Genomic DNA, 26,601 nt, shown 5'->3' on the forward strand with positions numbered 1-26,601 from the left:
ATATTTTCTTTTTTAATACAATTATCATCTAGTTCATTCACTTTATTTTGAAATGTAACCGGAATTTGTTTGCTAATACCGCTTGTAGTGATACTGTCCACGCACAGGCCATTTGAAAATGTTTACGTTATCCCACCCCAAAATATTGCATCAGAGGGAAGAAAGACGTTAGAGCAATTAGATTAATGTTATAGTTATACTTCTGTCTTCCCGTTGTAGTCAAAGGGATGATAATATTCTAAAATTAAGATAAATAACTGAGTACAAAAATAAAAATAGACAAAGCAATATTTTAATATAATGGATATTCTATTGTGACATTCATTGTATTTTTTTTTAAATTCAAGTTACAGATTCATGAGTCATCACACAAGTCTTTTTATTTTTCATTTTTTACGTTTTATTAAATGTCCCGTTTAAATTAAAAGCATCATTTGGGTTTGCTTGCTAGAAGAGAAATCCCAGGGTCAACAGCGCTCTCTGGTGGCCGCCCAGCGTATGGCACATGGCATTTCAGCAAACTGGTTGGTTTTGATTGGCACAGACAGCATTTGCCTCCGTTTTTTTGACATGCACATTATCAGTACGCAGTCCCACACATGATGTGGGAATAATATGCTAATTTCTGTGCGTACAAATGACTATTTCGAGCGCACAAAATAGTATTTCCTGCACACAGACTAATATTTTGTATATATAAATTACTGCTTTTTGTAATAATTTGAGCACTTTTTTTTGGTATTTTGTGTGAACGAATTACTTTTCCTGGCACACAAATTAGCATTTCATGCACGCAAACTACTTTTTTTTTTTGTATTTGTGCATATATATTTACATATTTTGTGTCCATGAATTTGTATTTTCCGTATGATTTTAGTATCTTTGTTGCCCATATTTTTACTTTTTGTAGTATTTTGTGCACACAAATTTGTATTTTTGTAGTATTTAGTAGGCACAAATTAGTATTTGTACGCTCGCAAATTTTTTGAGTGTATGAATTTGTCGTTTTTTTTATATTTGTGCGCCCAAATTATATCTATTTTTTGGGTGGTATTTTGAGCACACAGAAGAGCATTAAGTGTGAATGAATTTGTTTGTTTGTTTTTTTCCCACGTCATGAATGGGTCTCCATACACGATAGTGACGCAACACTCCAATTACCAACAAAAAGCGTCAAACACGCGCAAGTTTTGAACACAAGCGTTTGTATGGATGAAAAGTAGGCACATGCGGGTGTGTTTCAACATCTTGCAGAGTCTCTCTACAAAACAGCACTTCTGGTTTCTTTTGAAAAGCAATCCAAGTCACCTGACGCAGTCTGACAAGCGAACACGCGACGTGAAGCCGATCGTATAGCAATGTAGCTAGCTCAGTGATCCGCTTCCTGACCGCCAGCGTTGCTTTGGCATGCGAGGGGAGGGGGCACAAAGATGCAGCATCCTGAGCTCTTTGGGGTGGGTGGGGTGGGGTGGGGTGGGTGGGATCTCTGGGTAACGTCGACCCCGGGCTCGGCTGTCTTTGTCGTCTCTGTGGTGGATCCGTGGCTGGCGTTCACGTCTCGTCGCAGGCTTTAGCGGGCTTGTCGTCGTCGTCGCCGCCGCCGCCGCCGCAGACGGACTGCATGTCCTTGCTCAAAGCGCCGCTCTCCTTGGACGTCTTGCGCTTGGAGTCGCGACTGGCTTGCTGGAAAATTTGTGGAAAAGGGAGTTCAGAACATGCGCTTGGCTTTAAAAAAAAAAAATATATATATATTTAAAAGTTGGAATGTTAATTTAGTTGTTTTTTTTTGCATTGTAGACAAAATGAACATTCCTCATAGTGAGAAAAATAATATATTATAAGAAATACATGTACATAACAAATGTGAATGTATCTGAATTTTTATTTTAGTTTATTTTGCAAAAATAACGTATTTGAATTCAAATTTAAATATGTACATTATTTTAGTTTATTTTGCAAAAAAAAATGTATTTGAACAATTAAAAAAAAATAGTTTTTATACATAAATTTTAAATTGATATATTTCAAATATTTTAACATGAATATTACTCTTGAAATTATAGTAAATCATAATAAATATTCATATTTGACCATGTGACCTTGTTACAGAGATTAGAACACTGGGTGGGAATCGCTAACAGGACACACCGGATTGAAATTGCTAAATGGGTCTCGTAGCAATTTGACCTGTGGAGTTCCCCAGGGGTCAATCCCCGGACCCCTAATGTTTAATCTGTACATGCTTCTTTTGGGCCAGCTAATGTGCGGCAAGAAAATGTACAATTTTAGTATTATACATCCACATGAAATTGCACCTTTTGAAATGTACTTAGAGTAAATATAATTGAATTAAATAATAGATTATGAATGTAGATTTTAGTTTTGTTTACGCATTCTCATTAATGCACCACTGCACAATAATTACAGCCGTAGCAAAAATTGGTCTTTACAAAGAAAATAACATTTGGTTTTGGTATGTGGCGTAACTGTACGCCTCACATCACTGAAGGAGCGTCTGGGTCTCCTGCTGGCGGTGTTGGCGAGGGTCTGTTTGCCGCACTGCGTGCCCGTGGTCACCATCCTCTTCTCACGCAAGCCCGCCTCGAACACCTTACCTGCCGACAACAATCATGTTGGATCATCAGAGGAAAAGTTTCACGGTTTTGCCTGCCTCGCGCATATCACCTCTTGCTCAACTTGCAAAGCTTCTCTTATAAAAAAAAAAAAAAAAAAATCATTGGTTGAAAAAGTTTTTGGAAATTTCAATATTGTTTTGGTTACTCACCACTTGCCTGCCAATTAAACACCTTCTTGCTGCACTTGCTAAGGTACTTAGAACAAAATATTTGAAAAGAGTAAGAGTAGATAAATGCTGCCTGCAGTCCCAAACGTACTGGCAGAAAATGTCTAAAAAAATGTTTTTAATTAAAAAGCACATCTTTTTTCTCACCACTTGCCTGCCTCACTCGCCATATTTGCAAAGCTACTTTAAATGAAGCTATGATTGGTTGAAAAAAGTTTTGTTTGTTTTTTTAAATGAAGAAACAGGCAGTACTGTAACATCTCTTGCGTGTCGCATTTGCATAACTACTCAACCATTTGATTGGCTAAAATTGTCATAAAATGGTAGCTTATGTGGCCCCCGGGCCTTAGGTTCTACACTACTGCTTTTCACAAGAGGCTAATGGCGTTCAAAAAAAAAAAAAAAAAAATACAAGACAAACAAAACGGGTGCCAGTATGGGCGTGGGGGCGTCGTTCTTACTGTTGCCGACTGATAGAGGAGTCTCCACGTCGGTGTTGGTGAGCCACGTCGACTCGGTGTCCCGGGTCCAGCTCTCGTGGTACCTCGGCTCGATGATCGCGTCCGCCCTGCTCCCCCCGCAGCCCATCATCCGCCACAGGTGCGCCGCAGGCGGCGTGGGGGCCCCTTCACGTCCTCGCGGTCATCCTCCCGGCGCCTTCGCGTCGGATTGACGCGCTCGGCCGTCGTCCGTGACAGGGGGGGGGAGGGTGTGTTCACTTCTGCTATAGGGGCTGCTATTGCGGTGATGACGGTCCCTCCGTTTACATCGGCTGACCCGCCTGACCACACGCCGTGCGTCATCCGAGATGAGGGAGGGAAGAGAGGTGGGGGGGAGAGGGGCGGGGTTTCGGATCAAGCCGGTGACGCTGATTGGTCGGTTGCTCGACTCGTCAATGTCGTCATTATCATCGCCGTTGTCATCGCAACTACTGGACAAACCATGAGGGACACTTTGCAAAGTGGAATTTATAAGGCTGTGGTCAGCTCATACGTATAAAATGCAAATATTATTATTTGACGATACTACTCTGGTCAAATTATTAGGTACATCTTAAAATAATAACGTTTGGACTAATTTAGAACAATTTAGGTAGATTAAAATCTAATAAATAAAATACTTTTTGATTAATTGAAAATATTTTTTTTTAATTTCATTAAAGAGGAAAACAAATTAAAATTAAAACTAAAAAGTAGAAACATATTTTTACAATAAAAACTTACCCATATTTCCACTTGTGCATCATCATTAGCATTTTGTTTTCTTGCATTTATAGTGCTTTTGGCAGCTTGCATCCACCTGATAAATGTTGAAAAAAAATCAAAACAAATTGAGCAGTCAAGCTTTGTCTTTCACATGACCATCATTGTTTTCACATTTATTATTTTTGGGTTTCTTTTTAAATAGGTTTACATGTTCATATTAGAGCAACATTACAGTATTCACGCAAACGACGATGACCGATCAAATATACAGAATTGACAGGAGCGCACATATATTGCTTCAACGAGGGGACGATGATCAACATCTAACTGTAAACAAACACGCTAAAAACACGGCACCGTCAAATAAAATATTCACCGACTTTTCAGAGGCTTCAAATAAATACTATATCATATACATGTCCATTTGTGTACCATTATGATGATCACTGATGCCACGTCGATATCAATGCCGTATTATCGACGTCTTTGGACGGCGGCATGGCACGCGTGGAAAGTTGCCCAGCCGCCGTTTCATCACGTTTATTTGATCCCTCTTGATTTATGAATGAGGAAAGGACCAGGAGCAAAAGTGAGACAAAAACAAGGGGGGGAGAGGACGGGAATGTAAAACCGCCGCCACAACGCGTCTCTAAACTTTAAAGTCGAGCAGGTTGCAGTCGATCTTGTAGTAAACGTACGGGTAGTACTCCTGCTGGCTCAGGTTCAGACCGGGGATGTCCATGGAGGCCTGTGAGGGACAACAACAACAAATCTGAGATGAATTCACCCCAAATGGCTGACTTCATGTTCAAACTTGGCTCTTTTCAGACTTTCTCCAACATCCAGTCTATAATAGACACGCCCAACCAATTTCATGTGGCTCAGTGGCTTCAATTCCGACTCACAAAATGGCTGCTTCTATTCAAAATGGCTGACTTCCTGTTCAATTTCATAACCCTGATAGACAAGTACACACGTTTTTTTTTCTTCCAAACTTTCCAGGCAGGCATCAAAACTAAAATGTTTTTTTTGTAAGAATAGTTGAAATAAATAAAATGTGAACATTTCTCTTGCTTTATTTCTTCTTAGTAAGTCACAATGTCCCATCACCGTGAGCTACTCACGTTGTGCTTGGGGCAAACTAGTACCCACTAGCAACATTTTTTTATTTTATTTTTTTAGGATAATGTACATTAACCAGCAGAGCGCAAAATGGCATCCGTGTTGTCATAGTCTTTTTTTCCCCTCCCTCCATCTCTGCACATAACTGCTCACCCCTCCCCTCTCTGCTATCTGAGAAAAGAAAAAACAAGTTAATTAGACGGCAACGAACAGGGTGCTCTCCTGAGCAAAAATACAGCTTAGTGCCGTTTGCTGATTGTAAACTCCGCCCCTTGACGCTAGCTGTCGGCATGGCAACGCCAGAGCGCTCGGAGATAAGGGAAACCTTTTGTTGAAACGCGAATCAAGTTTGCGCGGGTGCCGATTGGCGACGTTGTTGCGCTCACGTCTATGATGGCGGCGCTGCTGTCCAGGTGCTTATACAGGTCGTACAGAACCTCCCGCAGCTTCTTCATGTTCTTCTTGTTGGGCTGCAGCAGCATGGCCTGGAAGTTCACCGGAAGACCGTATCTGCAATGTCAAAAAAAAACGTACAGATCGGGTCCAAGATGTATTCATTGAACGTGTTGTTGAGCACATTCACGACTTGCTGTTATTTACTACTCAACAATGTATTTTATATACGACGAATTCATTCATATATATTTTGTTGACATGCAACGCTGCTGTTTTTGCTGCTTTTGTTCATGTATCGTGTTTTGTCTATATGAGTGCGTCTCAATTATTTTTTGTTACGTCACCCACAGGAAGAAGAAATTATTTCCCCCCCACAACTATAAATAGTATAATTTGTCTATGGAATTGTTTAAGTACACCATTGCAGAGGAGCATGCCACCACCACCTACTGTAGTGGATGTGCAATTACACTTTCATGCAGTACAGCAGCAGTACGGCGCCCTATTTGAGGACTGGTCTATATTAGACTAATATATACATATACACACACACATATATATATATATATATATATATATATATATATATATATATATATATATATATATATATATATATATATAATATATATACACTCAAAATATATATTTTTTTAAATAGAGAAATGTTTAAATATATAAAAAGTGTCATTTTGAATGTTAAGATAATTAGGTTTTTACATTAAAAAAAGTTTATTTTCAAATGTAAAAAAATATATAACTTTTTTTCACATTTAAAAAAAATATTCCAACAATATTTAAAGTGATTAACTATTATTTTTTATTTGTTTTAATTTGAAAAATATACAAATATATAATAGTCATTTTTGACATTTACATTTACTTTGAACAAATATATAAATTGAATGAATTACATTTCATGGCTATAGAAAAATATGTTTAAACCTAATAACTAAAGTAATAAATTATTATTATTATTTTTTTTATATAAATATTTTTTCATTACATTTGCTACATGCCACTGACTATTCTTGCTGCTGGTCACATCCACTTGTTTATAAATAGTATTTATTTCTGTTTTAGTATTCATTCCTGTTTTTGAGTGGCTCACCTCAGGACCGACTCGACAAACACCCGCAACGCTTTTATGTGGATCCACGCGATGAAGGCCTCGCTGAAGTTGACTTTGAGCCACCGGACCAGAGGACCCTAAAATGGAGGACAGCGGAACCGGTGAAGGACCACAAGGAGCGTGGGTGCGTGCGTGCCAGTGTAGAAAACGTACAAACTGCTTCTTTTTGTCGGTGGACAAGCGCGTCATCTCCTCCTTGTCAGCCTTCATCTCCTCCTCGTTGTATTGGAAGTCGCGTACGGTGAACCTGAACACAGGTGTGGTGAAATTTGCAAATATTCGAAATTGGAAACTCTCTATGGGAATTATTAAGCATCATTGAAGGATTAATACGAACATTTTACCCAAGCAAAATAGATAGCTCTCCTTTCCCACAAGCAAGGGCATTACTGCACCTTAATTGACGAATTGAATTTGCCAGCCTAAGGAGGCGCTTACTTGTTTTCCCTGGCCTTGTGCTTGAAGTCGTCCACGGCCTTCCGGAAGAGCGTGACGCTGAACAGGCCGCTGTCGTTGTCCTCGAACAGCAACCTGCAGAGAGACGAGCTAGTTAGCGTGGGACGCTAACGTAGCGGTCTACGTCTTCACGGGGTTAAGCATGAGCGGTTGACGGCGAAGCGCCTACTTGGTGGAACGCGGCACCACCATCTCCGCCAGGGTTTCGTATGTCTTCTGCCAGTCCACGAAGCTCGTCCTGATCACAGCCCGCACAAAAATAGGGCAATGTTCAAGATTTTTTTAAGCAACTTTTTGATGGTTATTTATATATATATATTTTTTTAAACAACTAAAAACTGCTTTACATATGCATGTTTTTGGTACGCCGACTTTCAAGTTTTCCGAGCTAAGAGCCGATTTTCGATCTTGAGTTGACAGCAAAAATGTGATCGCGCCAGCTAACTTCACAACAAGCAGCAGTTTGGCAGAAATAGAAGAATTATTTAAAAAAAGTTGAAGTTTATTGGAAAACTAAACAGGAAATTGAAAATTACACATTAACCTTAACGCTAACGCACAATGCGAAGTGCCACATGCTAGCTCACAAAATTAGCATTGACTTCACATTATGAAGCGAACTAATATTTGCGTATATACTATGCCAACACGAGGGCGTGCATATGTCATGTGACCAGCAGTTGACCAACCACGCTGTAATTGGTCACTGCTGGTCACATGGACGCCATCTTGTTACCATGCCGAAACAGAGTTGGTCAAACACTCTATATACAGCACTGCTTATGCATGTATTATATTGCCCCCTGGTGGCCAAGATGTGTACACCAAAAAGCACAAACATGCTCTATTTAGTTATATTGTTAATGTTGTTTTTTTTATAAGTACAATATTGTAGAGCACTAATTTTATTTTATTTTTAAAGAAGCTATTTAAAAAAAAAAACACACACATTTTTGTTGGAGAATAAAATGCATTTCCATTCTCTCCAATGTGGAAAGAAGATTTGAGATGCACCTGCTTTGAGTCCCGGAACAAATTTAACTCAATTGGTTGCAAGTCCAAAACGTACACCTACTTGGGAACAACCACCAGCATGGTGACCAGGTACTCCGAGTCCAGCACAAAGTCGTCTTTCTTCACGATGTCGGCCAGACTCCTGGTCAGCAGGCTCCCCCTAGTGGACGACACAAGCGCTTTACAGTCAAGCCGCAACAACGGCCAAGGCGAACAAACTTCGGAAAATAAACACGCACGCGTTCTTCCGCTCCAGGTTCTGCAAGTTCCCCTTCAGGTTGTTGTACGCCGACGCTCGGGCCTTCAGGTCGTTGTCGATCTGTGTCGCTTGCTGAAAAATCACAATGAAGAAACATTAAAAAAAATATACAGGAAGGAAGTAATCTGAGTTGTTGTAACTAAGGTGAAGCATCCGAGTTCTCCGACCCACCTTGGAGACAATCTCGGAGATGTTTTTCAGCGACTGCTTGATGGGATACTTGGCCATGTCCCACTGGAATCTGGTGATGTACGTGACCAGGTCCACTGGACAAAGACAACCAGACACCATCGGCACACGCTTTGACAAGAAGCTGCGACAAAGTTGCAAAGTCTTACATCCGTTGGCCAGCAAGTTCTCCTGCACTTTGTCCCGGCTGTCCTCCAGAACGTCGGCCATGTACTGAGCCACCTTCTTCACCACGCTGCATTCAAAAGAAAACAAAAAAAATTAACTTCTTAAAACTCTTCATTCACCGCTGAGGATAAAAATAAAAATAATTTAACTAAAATATATATATTTTTATATAAAAAAATAGAAATGACAATGACTCTGAATCATACTATATTATTATTATTTTTACTGCAATATTTCAAAAAAGGGGAAAATAAAAAGGTTTGTATATATATATATTTTTAAATCAAAATGTAAATTAAAAAAAATATTTTTATAATTTTTTTCACCATTTCTTTATTAGGCACAACAATGTACCACGCAATTAACGGCTAAACACATTCAAAAGTCACTGCGTGAAAGAGAAAAATAATAAAAGGACTCATTCAAAAATTTGGAAAAATATAGAATTATTAAAAATACTACATCAGTTTCGTAACCTTTAATTTACACACAGCAATCTGTCCTATGTACTACTCAAATCATTCCAAAGTCAATGCAGTGTTTATTAAAAAACTTTTCTTATAAAAAAAAAAAATGCAATGACAGAAATAAATTCTATTGTAGTGGATATGAATAAAATAAAAAACAAATAAAAATAGAATGATGATGATAATCCTGAATCCCACTGCATGTTGTTAAAAAAAAATTAAGTTTTATGTTGGTTTTTTTTTATGCTGTCTCTGCAGCATTTCCATGTAGTCGTTAGCATAAAGCTTCCTTTTTGTCACCTTTCCACAAACGTGTCCAGCTTGGCCAGCTCGTCTGACAGACCCACCAAGACGTCCAGCGTGCCCACCTGTCGCACACACCAAAATCAGTACTTCCGCTTAACAGATGCCACCTCTGCTGCCGTAAAGCCTGAAACACATACTGCAAGGTGCTGCTGCGACGCTAGCTTCTCTCTGCTAGCCACCGTGAATTTTTATTTTTTATTTTGACTGCATACGTTTATTTTGTTCACCTTGAGGTCTGGAATGTTGAACTTGGTGTTGGTGGAGAGGTTGTTGGTGCGAGTGGTGGCCACCATCAGCTTGTCCCACGTCTGCTGACATGTCTTCTCACCCGGCGCCGAGATCAACCAGAATTCCGTCATGGCTGCTGCTGTTGGGCTTCGAAGAGGCTTCAACTAATGCAGGACGAGCACTGTAGTGTTTAAAAAATACAAAAAAAAAAACATAATACACATTAAATCTTTTCAAAGTCCTAGTACTTCACTCATTTTTGAACTACTGTATTTAAAACTGTACTTTTAGAACATTTACTCACTGGCCATAATATTAGGAACAACCGATGATGCAAAACAGTTGCAAAGCACTACAAACTACTACAGCAACAATTTCAATAAAAAAAAGCACCATTATACATAGAAAGGAAGCTTTTATTTCATTATCGGATGGCTATACCTTGTGCAAGTTTACCTACTGTTGTGCCCTCGTGAGCAATTTTAATTCCTCATGACATGACTTTGTTCCTCTTTTTACTTCTATTATTATTTCTCCTGCTGCATTCAGCCGCTGCAGCATGGTGATGACGTCAGAGAGCTGCTGTCATATGACCGTCATACGCAGATAGATGAGCAGAAATCAAACATTTCCTCCACAAATTTACGACACAAAATTGGTCCAAAACAAACACATTATAACACTACCTGCTAGCTAGTTAGCATTTAACCGTGTCACGACAATCGTAAATTGCTTCGTCGCCGTCTTTACCTGAAACGTTTACAGGCTACGCCGTTCGCTTGACTCGGTGCGATTCAGTCAAACAGTCGCAGATTCCCATTCATATCACAGAAAATTAATAAATATTACTGATAATAATTGCGGCGTTGCGTCTCGGAGGTCCTTCAATCCAACCAAGCTAGCATCTCAGGTCAGCTGATTAGCGGAGAGGGTGTGCGCATGCGTAGATGTTACCGTGCTGCATTCAGGGCTTCATGAACTTAACTGAGTTCGTGAATTAAACAGCCTTCTTAAAGACAGGAAATAAAACAGTATGCAAATATTTGAAAAGTATGTACGATTTTGATAACTGAATAAATAAATTTTTAATTAAGCAAGAAATTATGATTTGTAATTTTGACGTATAAACAACTTTGTAAGAATCGGTACTTTTCCGACAGTCTCCAAAGGCATCACGCGTATTTGTTTTGACTGCCGGTGAGTGGGACTCAACAGTGACGCCCCTGGTGAGTTTTTTATTTTATTTTATGTATAAAACAATGCAATTAAAACAAATATTATTATTATTGAAAGATTTTATAAACTAACAACATTGGTAGAATTATACAGAATAATTATTTAGATTTCTGTCCAGGAAATCAGCTATAAAGACACCAAAAGCATGAACATGATATGAAACAACTTTTATTTTGGTACAACACTGTTGCAGAAAGACCGAGGAAAGACAATGATGAGGTTGATCTTAACTGGGGACGTTAATAAAAATACAGTACAAAAAAAGCAGCTGTCAGGAAAAGAGAACACAACAACATAAACATACTGAGACGCAATGTAGCTCTGTAAATGTGCGGTGACCAAAACTAAACGTGTGTATATTTCCATTAAGTCACTCGAACACTCATACACATTTTTCACCCTTTTTTTTATATTAAATATAAAGAGGGAGGCAATTAGGTCCAGAAGCCTGTTGAGAAAGGAAGTTGTAACATGTACGAGTAGGTAGATACAAAAAAAATGAATTTCGTTGCGTGTTAGCTAGCATAATAGTGAAAAAAAAATTGTGTACATTTATATGACAAAAAGGTGGGCGTGGAAACAGAGCCAGGCGAAGGAACAAGTGCTTTTCAGTCACCTCACCACTGAGAGAAATGGCTACCTCTAGTGGACAACCAAAGAACTACAACCACGTTTACCCTGTTACAACTATAGTGAACTCCCGCATATTAGCAGATTTATTTATTTTCTTTAAACAATCCTTTAGTTGCTGAAAAGCTGTTTTTATGCTCAGGCCACAGCATAAAAAGTGCTTGGGTGCCATCGGTTTCAGCGAGCAGCTTCAGTTGACCCCAAGAACGTGCGCACAAAATGCTCATTTGTAGCCACATGAACAGAAATGTAATTGTTTGTAACCTCTACTCGTGCCTATTTTGTCTTTGGGCTGGTTCTGAAGTGCCCAAAGCAGCCACAAGATGGCGCCAAGGCCCTTTTCTGCCCAGAGCCGTTAAAAAGAGTTTGGCCAACTCGATTTCAGCAGGGTAACAAGATGGCGTCCATATATTATGTGAGCAGCTGTTGACCAATCACAGCGTACTGCTGGTCATATGACATATGGCCGCCATCTTGTTACCCTGCTAAAACAGAGTTGGCCAAATTCTCTGTTTCTGCCATTTTGTGACATCTACAGGCAACAGACCTTTTGACAGTGCACAGTGTTTACTAACTCACGTTTTTTAATATAGAACAAACTTGCGATGTTACGTCTGAGGCTTCGTACGTATCCTTCTCATGTCAATTATTTTGCTCCATAGGCACCTCAGCAGTTGTTTTGTCATTCCCGCTTTCATCCATCGGTTCTGGTTCATGCGCTCCCTCGCCGTCTACGGCGTCCGCCGGTACCTCCGGCAGCTCGTCCAGCTGCGCGTCCCTGGACTCCACGACCCTCTGCTCGGGTATGTCGAGCGGGTGTTGGAGCTGCGCCAGTCGGGCCATGTCGAACCCCATCAGCACGGCGGCGGAGCTTCCCTTGAAGCTCTTCATGCAGCGGACGCGCTTGGCGCTGAAGAGCGCCACCACCTCGGCCTTGGTGAGCGAAAGGCGCCGGCACAGCTCCTCTGACTCGGCGCGGCTGACGTACGGCTTGGTGTTGAAGTAGCGCGTGATGAAGTCGCGGCGCTCATCGTAGCTGCGGCGGTCCTGTGACGCCGGCTCCAGCGCCAGCTTGATGTTGGGGTCCGGCGCAATTTGGGCCTCGGGCGGCGGCGGCGGCGGGGGGCGGCGGCGGCAGCAGCGGTTCCTTCCTGCGCACGGCCGCCTTCTGCTCGCGCTCGCGCTTGTTTATCTCGATGACCTGCTTCAAGGCGGCTTCCAGCCTCTTGGTGGATTCGAGCTGCTCCTTGTTCTGCGGCGGCTGCGGCGGCGGCGGCGGCGGTTTCGGTTTGACCATCACCCCTTGGGGCACCTGGAGGAAGTAGAGCCCCGGCTGGCGAGGCGTCTGAGCGGGTTTGACCAACTGCGGAGGCGGCGGGGCGGCGGCGGCTGTGAGTTTGGGAGCCTGCGGCGGCTTGGGGGAGCAGCGGCATCGTTGGATGTGCAGCATGACGGCCTGCTGGGTCACCTTCCCCGTGTAGACCCCGTTGCAGTAGATACATTTGAAGGCGTCCGTCTTGAGGATGGCGTGGATGGTGGGCGCCACCAGGTGCTTCTGCTTCAGGTGCTGCAGGTACTTGGGCTCCTCCTGGAACTTCTCGTTGCAGAAGGGGCAGCAGGAGGCGTTGACGTTGGCGGGCGCCGGGCAGACGTCGGGCCGGCTGCTGGGCTCCAGCCTGACGTAGATGAGCTCCAGGGAGCTGGTGACCAGAGCCAGGTTGACTTCGGACTCGCCCAGGATTTCCTGCGGCGCCTCGGTGGTGACGTCCAAGTGCGGGATCAGGATGCCGGCGGCGCCCTTGGTGTAGATCTTGTAGTTCTGCCGGAGGAAGTCGCAGTAAAGCTTGCCGGCGGGGTTGTGCTTCTTGACGTGCTCGGCCAGCTGCTTGACGGAGAAGAACAAAGTGGAGCAGTAGAGGCAGCTGAGGCCGTGGAGGAGATGCTGCAGGACGCTCTTCTCAGACAGCAGCACCTTACACGTCAGACACTTGATGGTCTTGTCGGGCATCTTCCTGAGGAAGGCCGCCCGGGCCGCCAGGGTCTCGATGCGGTTGGCCGCCATCTTGGTCTGGTGGGCCACCTCGATGTGCATGTCGAAGACGTTGCTGGGGAAGAGTTCGTTGCAGAGCGGGCAGGTGATCCACTTCTTGGCTTGGTTGGCGGTCGGTTCGGCGGCGGGCTTGGCGGAGCTCTGCGTGACGGGCACCGCCACCTGGAGGGGCGCGAAGGTGTACGTGGGCATGCCGTTGATGCGGTTGCCGGTGGGGATGAGGTGGCTCAGTAGCGACTGGGAGGTCAGCATGGTGCCTTGGAGTGTCACCTGGTTGGCCGGTGCGATCTGCGCGGCGGCGGGTTTCGGTGCCGGGATCAGGACTTGCTGCGCCGCCGCCGCCGCCGCCACCGCCGCCGGTGGTGGCTTCACGCCGGGATACTGCACCAACGGGGATCCTTGCAGGGAGATGGTAGCGCCAGGCTGGAGTAGACCCTTGGCCTCGGCGCTCGCCAGCTGGACCAGCGCCGACGCCTGCGGCGGCAAGAAGGCCTGGTTGCTCCCGGGGGCGCAGATGAGGGTGGCGCTGTTGGACGGCCCTTGGAGTTGCTGCAACGCCACCACCGTGTTGTTGGCCGGGTGCCCGTTGCTGGGCGCCACGAAGGAATTGCTGTTCATCGGTTTGGGCGCCAGACTGGGTAAAGTGACATAGAGGCCGTTGCCGTTGGACGTGGCCCTGGGGGCCGCCAAGTTGTCATAGATCATCGCCTGCACCTGTGAGTAGAGTTACAAAGGGGTCAACTTCGGAAATTTTTGAGCATACATTTTGAATTTTGAAAATACACATGGCAAGGGTGGAGGGTTGAACTAAAAACCTCTGGGTTGGGAGACAAACACTCTACCACTGAGCCATGCCGCCCCAGTCATTCCCATTTATTACCAAAGCTTCCAGGCACTTTCCAATAGTGACCGATACCGATTAGTAGGCAAGGAAGCCGATAACCAATAATTGGCGGCGATATTCATTTGCAATAAAAGAGAAAATATGAGCGTCAAATTTTTAAAAAATGCCGCTAAGCATGTTTGTTAAAACAACTTTTCAAATTTTCAACTTGAGGGTTTTTCTTTTCATTAAAACGGACAGAAAATAGCAAAAAAAAAGAAAAGGAAATGGCTCCCTAAATAAAAGTTTTCCAAAATTTTAGCAACCGTTATGAAATGTTAAACTTGGACTTATTTGTGTTTTAATTTGTAACACAAAACAAAAAGTGTCAGCAGCATCTCTTATAAAGTTAAGTGAAATTTTAAATAAATACATAAATAAAAAGTTCAATGAGGTTATTCAAAATTTTCATTTCATTCTGGACTATTACGATTTTAATCAAAGTAATAAACCCAGCAAATGTATTTAAAGATTTCATTCATTTCATTTTAACTTAACATTCATAGCTTGTGCATAAAAAATAGCTATTCGTAAGTGTATTATTTATATGCATCCCGATTTAGCTCATTTTCAACAATTCGATTTTTAAAATGACGAATAATCAAATTAATTTGATTTCTTACCCAGCCCTACTTGTGTGTGCGAATAAAAACTGTCTGTGAACATCTTCGCAACATTTTACCAACCCTGACCAAAAAAAAAGAAATTCACTACGTTTGCAAACATTCGCTGCTGATTTGTAAAAAAATAAAAATAAAAAAAAAGAGAGAGAGATAAAAAAAAAAGGCCAACGCCGACATTCGTCAATATGGCAAACATCTGCACCCGGCCGACAATCGGTCTATCCGTACTTTCCAACTTTATTCCCAGAATTCTGCAATCTTACCTTTGTGTTGATGCTGTAGTGCTTGGGGTCCACCAACAAGTGGTGCAGCATCTGGTCCAGGTTGCCTGTGTTGAGGGTGCACACTTTACAGCAGTATAACTTGGCGGTGGATCCCGCTATCGGGTGCCGGAACCCGATGTACTGTTCCGCCACGCCCTCCATGTGCTTGAGGATGATATGCTTCTTGATGGCGAAGATGGATTGCGACGGGTAGGAGCACTTCTTGCACTTGTAGCGCTCAATGCTGCGGACCACGCTAGCTGCCGTCGGGGCCGCCGTCGCCATGGCCGCCGTCCCGGCCGGTGCCACCGGCACCCCCGGCTCGGTCACGCGGCCCCCGTGGAAGAGCAGGATGTGCTTCTTGACGGCGCGTGGGTGCGCCACAAAGATGCAGCGCTGGCAGGAAGCGAGCATGCACATGCGCTGCAGGTACTCGTGGCAGCGCGCCACGTGGTTGCGGTAGTGGTAGATGTTCTTGGACGAGTACTTGCACATGACGCAGCACATGGTGCGAGAGCGGTAAGGCCACTGCGGAGACACAGGGACAAGCCACTTAGTCCTGCAGGGGGGGGGGGGGGGGGGGGGCTAATGCTAAAAAATGCTAACGACAAAGCCAGTTGGCGTGTTTTTAACATTTTGCCGAGCAACAAAACAAATCCAGAAAACAAGTGAGTAGCTTTTCGTCGGTTTCTATAGCGTGCTTTTTAGACATTGAACATTAAAGCTGTCTGTTGAGTAGCTAAAGCTAAAAGTCAATCACATTCTATCAAAAACCAACCATTCGCCACAGTTTCAAATCAAGAACGCTTTTCTGCCGTTTGTGGTCTTGGCATGCTAATGCTAATAAAGGAAACGCTAACAACAAAGCTACGTGCTTCCTTATGAGGTTTCAACCGTTCAAGAGAATCCAAATCTCTTCTTCTTTCAGCCAGTTACAATCCAGAGCTCTTACTAGTGCAGCCTTCGCTGGCGTTAGCTCAGGCGCTGCTTTAGCTATTAGCTTGAGTCACCTTCTTGCGTAGTCGTCCGTTGAATCCGTCGGTGAAATCGGTCCACTCGGTGCCCATCAAGGGATCCTCTTCCTCAGAGTTTTCCTCCGCGGCTTTGTCAGTGTCTTTCTCAACATTTTTACCATCGAGATCCTGAACCGGATAAACGAAGAGTGAGGATTATTATGATTTGAAGCTGAAGTATAAACGATTACCTTGAGGAGGTTCTGGCAGTCTTCCAGGCCGATCTCGCTCAGCACATGCTTCACCGCCTTGCGCGCCTTGCGGACTTTCTCCAAGTTGGTCACCGGGAGTTGATACATTCTTGATCAGGTCCTTTGGACAAACGTTAGATTGTTAAAGTGATTCCTTTGGCGCACATTTCTCGGACCAATCAAAGAAAGGATTGTTGCACGAACTTAGCGCATGTCATTGGAATTGCCATAGCTCGTAGACATTTACTTCCTGTTTCAGCATCGACTACGTTTGACCCAATGTCCAAATTACAAATGTAATACAAAATGGATATAATGATACTGAAATAAAAAATGACGTGTCAAATAAATTTATAACGCAATTATTCAGTCCAAATTAAGGGGAGGAGTATGACATGAAAAAAAAGCCAATCCCAATGTATGCTTGGTATGCAAATCGTTAGCTAACAGCATTAGTGCCTCAGTCCTGTTTAACCGTTACAATAAAAATGTTGTGCGTTTGAAGGTTTTGCTTTACATATGTGTAGATTGTCGGTCACCCAGGCTACTGGACTCTTGCTTATTGAATTTTTGGGTGGAGGCCATTTGTTGTTGTTTTTGTTGTTCTGTGAAAGCGTTCAAAAATATTTCAAAACATTGCCCCCTGGTGGCTGTGGCCGGCGTATTTGATGACGTCACGTGACCGGGGGCTTGCCAAGTGCTCGAATCTTCCAGCAGCCACGCAGGGACATCATCGTCAATTAAATGAGTATCATTTCAAACACAGCTAACTGAATAATACATTTTTTTTTATGTTTTTTTCTCCATTAAACTGATTGATATTGGAGGCGGACTTTCACCGAATATTGCCAAGTTAAGTGACATTAAATATGAATTAATGTAATAAGTGGGGACTGAGCAGCCATAACTATAAACAAGCGTGCGCGCGTGTTGCCTTTACGTGTGCGTGCCCGAGTGATTGGGCGCCGCGGTGACAGCATCACGCCGGGTCACCGGTGCCTCCTCCCCGCCCCTGACGACCGAAAGCCCGCCAGCGCACGTCTACCTGTTCCGGGCTCCGAGGTAGGGCTTCGGGTATGCTCGCTCCGCGTTCGCCCCACTTCCTCCACTCGTCCCCCCCGCTACAACACTCGTCCGCGAGCGAGGCAGTCAGCCGAGTTCTCTCCGTATTCCTCCGCCGCCGCCGCCGGCACACTCAGCCGAGCCGCATCGCGCGTCTCTGTGCGGCCGCTCCGAGGTTTCGAAGTGCGTCGTTGGTGAGTGAAGACAAGGACAGTAGCGATTTTTTTTGCACGGCTTTTTGTCCTCTTTCTTCGCCGTTACAGAAAAAAATGGCGCTGAAGTTCAGGATGTGACGTAGGAGCTGCCTCATTTGCATACCACCCAAACTGACCAATGGGAGGCTTCCTAGCTTTTTGGCTAAATAACTTTTTACTAGCCTGTTAATGAGTTTGTACTCTCTTTCAAAGAGTTCGAGTAAACTATTTTGTAATTAACTTTTGAACTTTTATGGATTTCCTGATTCGCTAATTGGTTTTGTGGGTTAAATGTGCTAGCTAGGTGTAGGGGGCGTGGCTATGGGGGCCGTTGCTAGTTATCACGTGGTACATGCTGAGACCGGCCAATGGGAGGTCGGGAAAGTGAGCTAAATGGGCGGACCCTTTTTCCATGTGACGTCATATCATGCCACTTTTAGCAGCCAATCACACGCAGCTATCAGGCGCAAATGAGCGCGCAGTGGTGAAAAGCAGCATTGCAAACTAGCTCAGGCAAAAAATGAGGCTAGCTATTATCGCAAAAAACATTTTGAAAATGTTTACATATCTGAACATAAAAAATATATATTTTAGAAATATGGATAATTTCGCATTTACGAAAATAACACTTTGATAAATAAACCTAAAAAAAAAATCTTGCACATTTACGCAAACCTCACAACTCAACGTCAAATTTACCCAAGGGTCGCAAAAGTGTTTTTGGACAAAATTTGTCGCAAGTTTCACAAACAATTTTAACCTTCGAATCTATTCCAGCTACTGTTGCACAAATCACGTTTAGTACTTTAACTTTCAACATGTTTTAACAAAAATGTCATTTTTTCAATCTGCACAACCCTCGACATTTTTGGCATAGCAAAATGTTTTAACCCATCACGAACCTCAGCACTTCCAACATAAACTTGCAATATTAAGAACTTTTAATGCGACCATTTGACCAAAGAATAAAGGCTTGTTTCAGCAAAAAAACGGTAACTTTCACATTTACACAAACCTCAGCACATTCAACAAAATTCATACCATGGCAACTCTCGCATTGCATGTCAAGGCACAAACTCATTTTCTCATAGAAATTTAGCCATCAATTAACCCTACATGGTTTTCTAATGAAGGATTGGAGAGTTGATCGCAAAAATAATAAAACAATTATTTTTACATTAATATCATTTTGGTGAAAGAGCTTGTTAAAACCAGCATGTTGAATCGCAAACATTAAAATGAACAAGTTGAGTATTTATTGTATTACAAAAATGTTGCATTCACATTAAAGGCGTACCAACTGCAAATCAATCACTGACTCAGGATGAATGATTTCAGTCAGAAATGTATTAAATTAATCACTTTCATTACGTCCACAAACACAATTTACATTCAAAAAAACAAAAACAAAAAATACAGGGTGTGGTCCATTAGTGCTTTTAGACAGCAAGTCATGAATACATTAGTTGTTTATTGCAACACATGTTGCCTTTAATATGGTCGAGCTAGCTGTACAAACGGGCCAGTGGATGATTTGGCCATTTTCAGGTGACAAATGAACACGTCACAGCACATATGAAGCCGAAACAAACAACATTAGGACAAAGTTGTCACCGCAGACACAACTTGATCCAATAAATAAAAAGGGGGGAGGGGAATGATTTTTTATTTTTATTTTTTATCTATGCTGGGGTCTGAGGTATGTCCACGTTCTTCAAACGTTTACAAACACACACACATGAGAGCATTAGCAATTTTGTAAAAGGGATTATTATTATTATGATTTTAATAATGAGCGCCACCCTCCCCCCCCCACTGCTGGGTTAGTGTGGCGGTTGGGGGAGGGTTCCATCTTCAGAGTCGTCCATTTTGTTGCATAACATCACTTGGGCAGGATTGATTTGAGTTGGCAGGGCAAAAAAAAAAAAAAAGGGAGGAGGGGATTATTTCATAATAAAACGCTGGCTGGAATGTTGACCACAGTGAGGCGCTTGGGGGTGGCCGTGGAGATTTTAGGGTTACTACACGAGAGCAAAGGTTTTGACGGCGCCGTCCAGCGTCACGCCCGCTTCCTGCATTTCGTACCTGTGGACCACAACCAATTGTCAGTAGTGCGGCTGATGTAAAAGAAACAAAAACATAATGTTTTCATTTGATGATTTATTTTGGGCTTGCTTGAAACCAAACAATACTGATGACAATCCGGAGTCCGTCGGAAGAACACCTACCAGTCCGAGGAGGTGGCAGCGTAGTAAACCGGCGGCTGCGGCGAGGCGCACGTGCCCCCGGCGAGGTCATCCAGGCCGCAGGCGCCTATGTTGGCGAAGAGCAGCCAGTCGCCCACGCTGAGCTCGGGCAGGAGGCAGCGCTCCACCACGAGGTCCAGCTGGTCCAGCGTGGGGCCCCGCAGGCTGCTGGGGTACACTGCTGCGTCGGCGCACGGCGCGTGCTGCATGGTCAACAATGGCAACTATGTAAAACACAACCATGGCTTTTCCCCAACGGCCATTTTGTCTTGAGTCTCAAATGTGGGTCTTCGTAAATCCTCTACAAGGTAAAGGAACTATTTAACTTTTATTGTTCTACATTCAAAACGGGAACACGCTCCAAATAAGTTGGTGTTGTTGTTGTTGTGTAAAAGGGTCAGTACACATTGTTAATCTCAAGATCCTCCCATAAACCCGACCCACTTTCAGGTGATTCATCCAGACTGTCAAACCTTGTGCACTGCCGGGGCGGCGATGGCGTTCCCCAGGAGCTTGACGCCAAACGGGCCATAAACGCCCTCGTTCATGTAGTACAGGAACTCTGCGTCCTCGCCGTTATCACCTGATGACACACGCACGATGTTTGAAATGAGGGACAATAACAACAGGACACACCCGAGTGGAATTAAAGCTCCGGCCATATATTATGATAACGCAACGTGCATTAGTCAGCCACGCACGCGTCCAGGTTTTTCAGCCAAGTGATTAAGTGGGTCGCACCTGGAGCTAAGGCATCCCATCGGCGGGTCGCCATCTCCTTGCCGATCACATTGACGGCCAGGTTGAAGGCCGACGCCACGTAGAAGGAGCCCGGCTGGGCCAGCACGTGCACGCCGGACAGCGGCGGGAAGTACGCGTCAAGCAGCGGGCTGAGGGCAGATTCCACCTGCATACACAACAACAACGCAGACGTTTAAAGTCTCATGACAAATTTTTCACTTTGCTGCCATGCTTCACTGACATTTGCTAAAAACTTCACCCATCTGTTACGTGTACTCGGTTCACATGATAGCTTTTGGCCAAATTCCAGGCATGATATTTGTGTACATCTCAATCACTAATAACATGAGCATAACATGAGAACATAATTAAAGGTAATTTGAGCAAATTTGCCCCCCCCCCCAAAAAAAAAGTGTACACCCCTCTTGTTAACCCTTTGCTTAATCAGCCATAAGACACGCCTACCAAATTTCACGATGACAAGTCAAACTGACTTTGGGGGCCGAATTGAAAACGATTCTAAGGACCCCTGGTAAAAAAATTTGCCCTAAAAAAATGAGCTTCAAACAAAAATAGCCTTCCTATGTCTTGTCTTTCCAAAATGAACCTAAACAGCCGCGTCAAACTCAAATCATGCTCCCTCATTTTATCCACTGACGTAAACAAGTAAACACGTCTTATCGGTGTCCTGGTTGGCACAGATCAGCGGGTCAAAGTCTGACTTAATCAAGATGTCATTCAAGACGTTGGACCTGTTTGAGTTGGAACTCCGAGCCGCTGAATCCAGCGCCGATGTCCAGGATGTTCATGTTGAAGCCCAGGTCCGCCTAAAAGGAGCAACAAACAAGACGTTCGCATCAAAAGAGCGGAAGAGTTGCGACCTCTCGGGCTGCAGTGCGGAAATCGTTCACTTTGTTTGAGTGTTTAATAGTCAAGTGCCATGAATGTGTATTTATGATACTTCTTCCACATTTTGTCCTATTTCAAAGAGTTGGGGTTAATTGGATTCTGTTTAAGTGGGCATGTATGGAGAGATGTGAAACTGATTGAAAGGTCCTCCAAAAGAGAGATAGGCAACGCCAAAGACTGACTGCATACAATTAAAAATTTGGCACCCACCCCCATGTCGAAGACGCAGCGGGCGTCTGCCAGCGCGTGGCCATAGGCCCGCTGCGGCTCCTGGCAGGATGTTGGCACGTGGAAGGTCACGCCCACCACCTGCACGCCGAGGGCCTTAGCCACCTCCAGCAGACGGCGGCAGCTCTTCGGGGTGGCCCCGAAGGTCATGTCGGTCTCGGCCGTGTGGGCCTCTGTGCTCAGCTGCAGCAACAACCTGCAAGACCACATTAAGACGTACCATTACTTAGAACATTTAAACTTTGTTTCTTCTTGTCATATAGATATATAACCATACACACATTCAACTTTGGGTTTACGCATACAAATCAGTGTACGCATTTGCAGATTTATGCAATACATTTGTGACTTCAGTTACACATTTGTGGATTCTCGTCACACATTTGTGGATTCTCGTCACACATTTGTGGATTCTCGTCACACATTTATGACTTTGTTACGGATACAAATTCTTTTTACATATTTGTGGATCGAAATACATATTTGTAAATTGTTTGGGCATAATAATGGCCCCATATTCCGATATTAGGCGGGCGTTCATTTGACTTACTTGGCGCGCGGGTGAAGGCGCGCAATCTTGGCCAGTTCTGCCTCGCTTTCGCAGACGAGGTGGCGTACGTCGTGCTTGGCGGCGGCCTTGACAAGCGCCAGCTGCTTGCAGACGCCCGACAGGATGATGTTGTCGGGCGACACGCCGCTCTCCAGCGCCAGGTTGATTTCGACCTGCGAGTGACGCAACATGATTAAAAAATAAATAAAAAATCATCCAAATGAGCACTGAGCCCCGCGCATAAGTCAGCGACTAATGGGCCGAGTGCGCTTTTAATGAAATGAAATGCTCACTTTGTTAGCACAGACGAAGCCGAGGCCCAGGGAGGCGAGCACCTCGATGACCGCCGCGCTGCGGTTGCACCGGAGCGGGAAGTACGGCTGCAGCCGCGGCACGGCGCTCTTCCAGCGGACGTGTTGACGCATCAGAGCACCCAGGTCGCCCACCATGAAGGCGCTCTTCTCTGCCTGTCAACACAAAACAGCAAAACAGAGGAACAAATTACAACTTTTATCAGCTGGCCACTATTTTACAGAAGCACCAAAAGTTCTCGGTTTGTGCACCAACCAGGGCCTGCTCGCAGATGCGCTCGTCAATGATGTCGTCGAGGGTGGCGCCGCCCTCCAGCAGCTCAACGACGTAGCCGGCGGGTCGGTCGGCAAGTCCTTTCATCTTAACCGTATTCCAGCGAGCCAAAAATCATAAAGAACGAGTGAGAGTGAGTCGGCGGCGAGCGGGTCACGACTGAGCCAAATGGGGGGTCCTGCCGGTTATGCAACAAACTGGGAGGAAGGGAGGAAAACAAAGACACACCATTAGATGAATGTTGGGGTGATTCCGGGTCAGGGGACAAAATATGCTTGTGTGGCAGACTCACATGGACAAGTCGGGAGATGGACCTGTCCCACTATCAGCTAGGATCCCAAGGCGGCTCAGCGTTGAAGTCGAAGTGCTCCCGGTAAAGAGCCGCCCCTAGGCCCTCTGGATAGCGCTCATACACCTGTGCAGAAATGGGGGAGCCCTGCACGCACATAGAATTGTATTTATTAACCTTTATTTAACCTGTAATGTCCCACTGCAGGGGCGTGCTGGCCAAGAGGCAGCAAAAGGTTGTTCAACAATGATGTACAAATGAGATAAAACAGTTATAGGTTCAGGAGGCCGTCTCACGGGCTCTCAGTCTGGATTTAAAGTCATTCAATGTGACAAGTTCTGTTAATTCCAGTTTTGCAAAAACTTCCACGTACAGAGAAGACAAAAGCCCCTTTTCCCCAACTCAGTGCGGGCAAATCAAACAGTTAGTTTGAAACGGTAAAAAAAAAACAGTTCTCTGTGTTTTAAGTTATAAAAGTCCAAGAGTGGCCTCATAAAACTCAGAGAAGCATGATCGACAAAGTGCTGAAGCATTCATATGACAAGTATCATCTCTCAAAAGAAAACCTTTTCGGAAGAAAGGGCTCAACTTTAATTTGAGTGTCTTTGCAAGATCATAGTAGATATGAATGGAAGCCAATACAGTACGCCATTGTTGTTTTTCTACTGACTAGGAGATAAATTATTCATCCCAGGATGGAAAATTTAATTGCAGATGAAGCACTATGTAGGTTAATAAAAGAGGGACACTTGTGTTTTTACCTTATTGTGCCATGCTATCAAAATGGGTTTGTAATCAGGCCACTGAACAAGACTGCCCTTTAAACTACAAAAATGGCAAACTCCTAAGAAAGACCAACTGCGCACGCGCAACAGACAACTTGACAAATGAGATTAGCGATTCAATGGCGACGCCAAAGCAGAATACGTATTAAGAAACATTACAAAGCAGTCAATGTCGTGTAGGGAGTTCATTATATCGGTTCGGAAGGCGGCCGTGTGTGGAGAAAATAGAGAATATATTGGAGAAAAAGGGTCATAATGTGGCGCCGTCGAGCGCGCCGACATAGAAGCTGACGTTAACGGCTCACGTTATAAATAACCCAGCAAAGCCTTAAAACACCGCCGACCTATAAGACATACTAAATACTCCACGGTTAACGTTAACCTAGCTTGGTGGCCTTTTAGGGATTGAACCACACGTTACGGCGACGAGTCAACGGGAATCTTTATTGAATCGGGCTGTCATGTTTAGGGCAATGGAGGCAGAAAGAGCAGCCCGCCATGTTAACTCCACACAGACATTCACACACACTTGGCGGTCTACTTACGTGAGATAACGGCCAGAAGGCTTTAGAAAATCGTCTTTTCTTTTTCGGCGGAATTTTTAAAGAGTAGTGGGCCCCACGTTAAAAGAAAGAACGGCGGCTGTTGTGGCCATATGGCTTGTAGAAGCGTCGGGGGGAATGCGAGGTCCTCGTTGTCGTCGTCCTGTCTCTTCGACGATCGGAGGAGAACTACAGCGGCTGTGGCGGCAGGAAGTAGGAAAAGTTCAGCAACGGCTCGTGGGCGCGGCCTCGCCGGCGCGTCAGGCCAATCAGCGCTCGGCGTTACGAGAGGGCCGAACCAAATATGTATTTCCGCAAAGGGCATGAGGTGAGGCGATCTTTACCGCCCTTACGTAATAGTGCACTTCCCGGTGGATGGACACCCACTGCTGTCAATCACGGCAGGGTCGCGCTTTTGTGCGAGTTTTCGTCAGGCCCGTCACAAACATTTGGAACATAAATAAAATATATTTTTTAAAGTATTTTAAAATACCAAAATAAAATGCTTAACTGAGGCTACACATATTTTGAAACACTTTTGAGATTAAGGGCTATATACCGTATATAAACTTGATTATCCCAGCTAACTTAAAGCACACTAGCTTGGTTTTGTAATGTAGAAGGAAGCTAACCTAAGATGACTTTTGGCAACAGAAGCGGCCAAAATCTGAACAAGATTGGTAGGAGTAGCCCAAAATTGTATTGAGAAAAGTAGCCCTGTCAAAAACAATTTGAGTGTTGCCTTCTTTCACCTTTCAGTCAGTGCTCTGCATACATCACAGATTGCTGTGCTTGACCTGCTGCTTTTATTCCAGACACTAAGTTCAGCGGACTCTTAGTACTCGGGGTAGCAAAGTTAACGTTAAAGTGCTCTGGCTAACTAGGAGCCACAAACACATTGCGATTGACTCCAGTTCCTGTGCTAACGAGTGGCTAATGCGAGTAGTGAACGCCAATGCTCGAGTTAACTTGCAGCTTATGTTAGCAGTGGACTCCAGTGCTCGGATCAAATATCACCGGATAGCATTTGTTAGCGGTGGACTCCAGTGTTGTGGCTAATATTAGCCATGGACGCCAGCATTTTGGCTAATTAGCGGTGAACATTAGAAGTGGACTTCAGTGTTCAGTGCTAACTAGCGGCTAATGTTGGTGTTGGGCTCAAGTGCTCGGACTGACTAGCATCAGCTAACATTAGCAGTTGATTCCAGTTACTATGGTGTGTTTTCTTTTTTTTTTTAATCCTTTGGGGATTTAAACCTCTAACGGGATGTTTTCCCCATTTCGTCCTGGACACGCATCCATTTTAGTTGCCATATTTCAGCCTAGGAAAATGATTCGTTTCGATTCATTAAGCGTGGCGCTGATCAGGAGTTCAGGCTCGGAAGGCCTGCGGGGTAAAGACTAGACAACAGTTTTTAATCAAACATAGCCTACACGTGTAGCCATCTGCTGTTTGCGCACTTTTTGTTTACAGATTGTGATACTTCAGCAGCCGCAAAACCACAGCTGAGCGATATACTGTAAAAATGTTATACTCTGGTTTGGTCATGTACAGATAAAAAAAAATAATAATCTTAGCCCGGGGGAAAGGAAATAAACAAAGTAGTGTGAATAATGAGTCCGGAGTGGTCGCCTAATTGATTATATAGTTTTACTTGGACAAGTTGCAAAGCAGATATCCCTCTCTATTTGGATCAGATAAATCAGCATGGGATCCACAAAGTCACGGATAAAGCATAAATATCCCCAAAATGTTATTTTTAAGATTGTCCTTAGAAGTGTCTTGTTGTCACTTTGCTCCACATCGTAACATGGCAACATTTGGTCTTAAAAAAA

General features: G+C 44.1%; 4 protein-coding genes across 4 annotated transcripts; all 4 read right to left on the bottom strand.

Moving 5' to 3' along the window:
- Positions 1–270: 270 nt before the first annotated feature.
- On the bottom strand, positions 271–3,624 carry LOC147157720 (uncharacterized). The gene is made up of 3 exons (XM_086062975.1): positions 3,265–3,624; positions 2,500–2,615; positions 271–1,683 (listed from the first exon to the last, which is right to left on the bottom strand). Exons 1-3 carry the CDS (start codon positions 3,392–3,394, stop codon positions 1,552–1,554), a joined length of 378 nt encoding a protein of 125 aa, XP_085919101.1. The 5' UTR covers positions 3,395–3,624; the 3' UTR covers positions 271–1,551.
- A 523-nt stretch (positions 3,625–4,147) lies between these two features.
- On the bottom strand, positions 4,148–10,682 carry atp6v1c1b (ATPase H+ transporting V1 subunit C1b). The gene is made up of 13 exons (XM_086063456.1): positions 10,496–10,682; positions 9,745–9,926; positions 9,512–9,579; positions 8,726–8,811; positions 8,559–8,653; positions 8,368–8,459; positions 8,190–8,288; positions 7,284–7,352; positions 7,097–7,189; positions 6,812–6,905; positions 6,638–6,735; positions 5,517–5,640; positions 4,148–4,756 (listed from the first exon to the last, which is right to left on the bottom strand). Exons 2-13 carry the CDS (start codon positions 9,874–9,876, stop codon positions 4,658–4,660), a joined length of 1,149 nt encoding a protein of 382 aa, XP_085919582.1. The 5' UTR covers positions 9,877–9,926; positions 10,496–10,682; the 3' UTR covers positions 4,148–4,657.
- Positions 10,683–11,131: 449 nt separating this feature from the next.
- Positions 11,132–17,977, bottom strand: LOC147157722 (activity-dependent neuroprotective protein 2a-like). Its single transcript, XM_086063479.1, is given in 6 exon segments — positions 11,132–12,709; positions 12,711–14,375; positions 15,431–15,958; positions 16,441–16,572; positions 16,635–16,755; positions 17,680–17,977. Coding segments are annotated over 5 exon segments (2,889 nt in total). The 5' UTR covers positions 16,743–16,755; positions 17,680–17,977; the 3' UTR covers positions 11,132–12,253.
- Positions 17,978–19,217: 1,240 nt separating this feature from the next.
- On the bottom strand, positions 19,218–24,963 carry azin1b (antizyme inhibitor 1b). Its single transcript, XM_086063184.1, has 11 exons — positions 24,769–24,963; positions 23,442–23,585; positions 23,132–23,346; positions 22,858–23,031; positions 22,565–22,737; positions 21,997–22,210; positions 21,630–21,704; positions 20,878–21,043; positions 20,610–20,719; positions 20,119–20,339; positions 19,218–19,975 (listed from the first exon to the last, which is right to left on the bottom strand). Exons 3-11 carry the CDS (start codon positions 23,234–23,236, stop codon positions 19,912–19,914), a joined length of 1,302 nt encoding a protein of 433 aa, XP_085919310.1. The 5' UTR covers positions 23,237–23,346; positions 23,442–23,585; positions 24,769–24,963; the 3' UTR covers positions 19,218–19,911.
- Positions 24,964–26,601: the final 1,638 nt, after the last annotated feature.

This window comes from Leptonotus elevatus, chromosome 19 (assembly GCF_054856555.1).
Source record: "Leptonotus elevatus isolate MCC_2025b chromosome 19, RoL_Lele_1.0, whole genome shotgun sequence".
In the NCBI taxonomy this organism is placed as follows: Eukaryota; Metazoa; Chordata; class Actinopteri; order Syngnathiformes; family Syngnathidae; genus Leptonotus; species Leptonotus elevatus.

Coding starts and splice junctions, on each gene's coding strand:
- atp6v1c1b (XM_086063456.1), bottom strand. CDS start 9,876: ATGACGGAATTCTGGTTGATCTCGGCGCCGGGTGAGAAGACATGTCAG. Junction 8,654..8,725: donor GAACTTGCTGGCCAACGGAT/GTAAGACTTTGC, acceptor GTCTTTGTCCAG/TGGACCTGGTCACGTACATC. Junction 8,289..8,367: donor AACCTGGAGCGGAAGAACGC/GTGCGTGTTTAT, acceptor GTCGTCCACTAG/GGGGAGCCTGCTGACCAGGA.
- LOC147157720 (XM_086062975.1), bottom strand. CDS start 3,394: ATGATGGGCTGCGGGGGGAGCAGGGCGGACGCGATCATCGAGCCGAGG. Junction 2,616..3,264: donor TCCTCTATCAGTCGGCAACA/GTAAGAACGACG, acceptor TGTTGTCGGCAG/GTAAGGTGTTCGAGGCGGGC. Junction 1,684..2,499: donor CCAGACGCTCCTTCAGTGAT/GTGAGGCGTACA, acceptor CAAATTTTCCAG/CAAGCCAGTCGCGACTCCAA.
- azin1b (XM_086063184.1), bottom strand. CDS start 23,236: ATGAAAGGACTTGCCGACCGACCCGCCGGCTACGTCGTTGAGCTGCTG. Junction 22,211..22,564: donor CGCCTTCACCCGCGCGCCAA/GTAAGTCAAATG, acceptor GTGGTCTTGCAG/GTTGTTGCTGCAGCTGAGCA. Junction 21,705..21,996: donor GCTGCGTCTTCGACATGGGG/GTGGGTGCCAAA, acceptor TGCTCCTTTTAG/GCGGACCTGGGCTTCAACAT.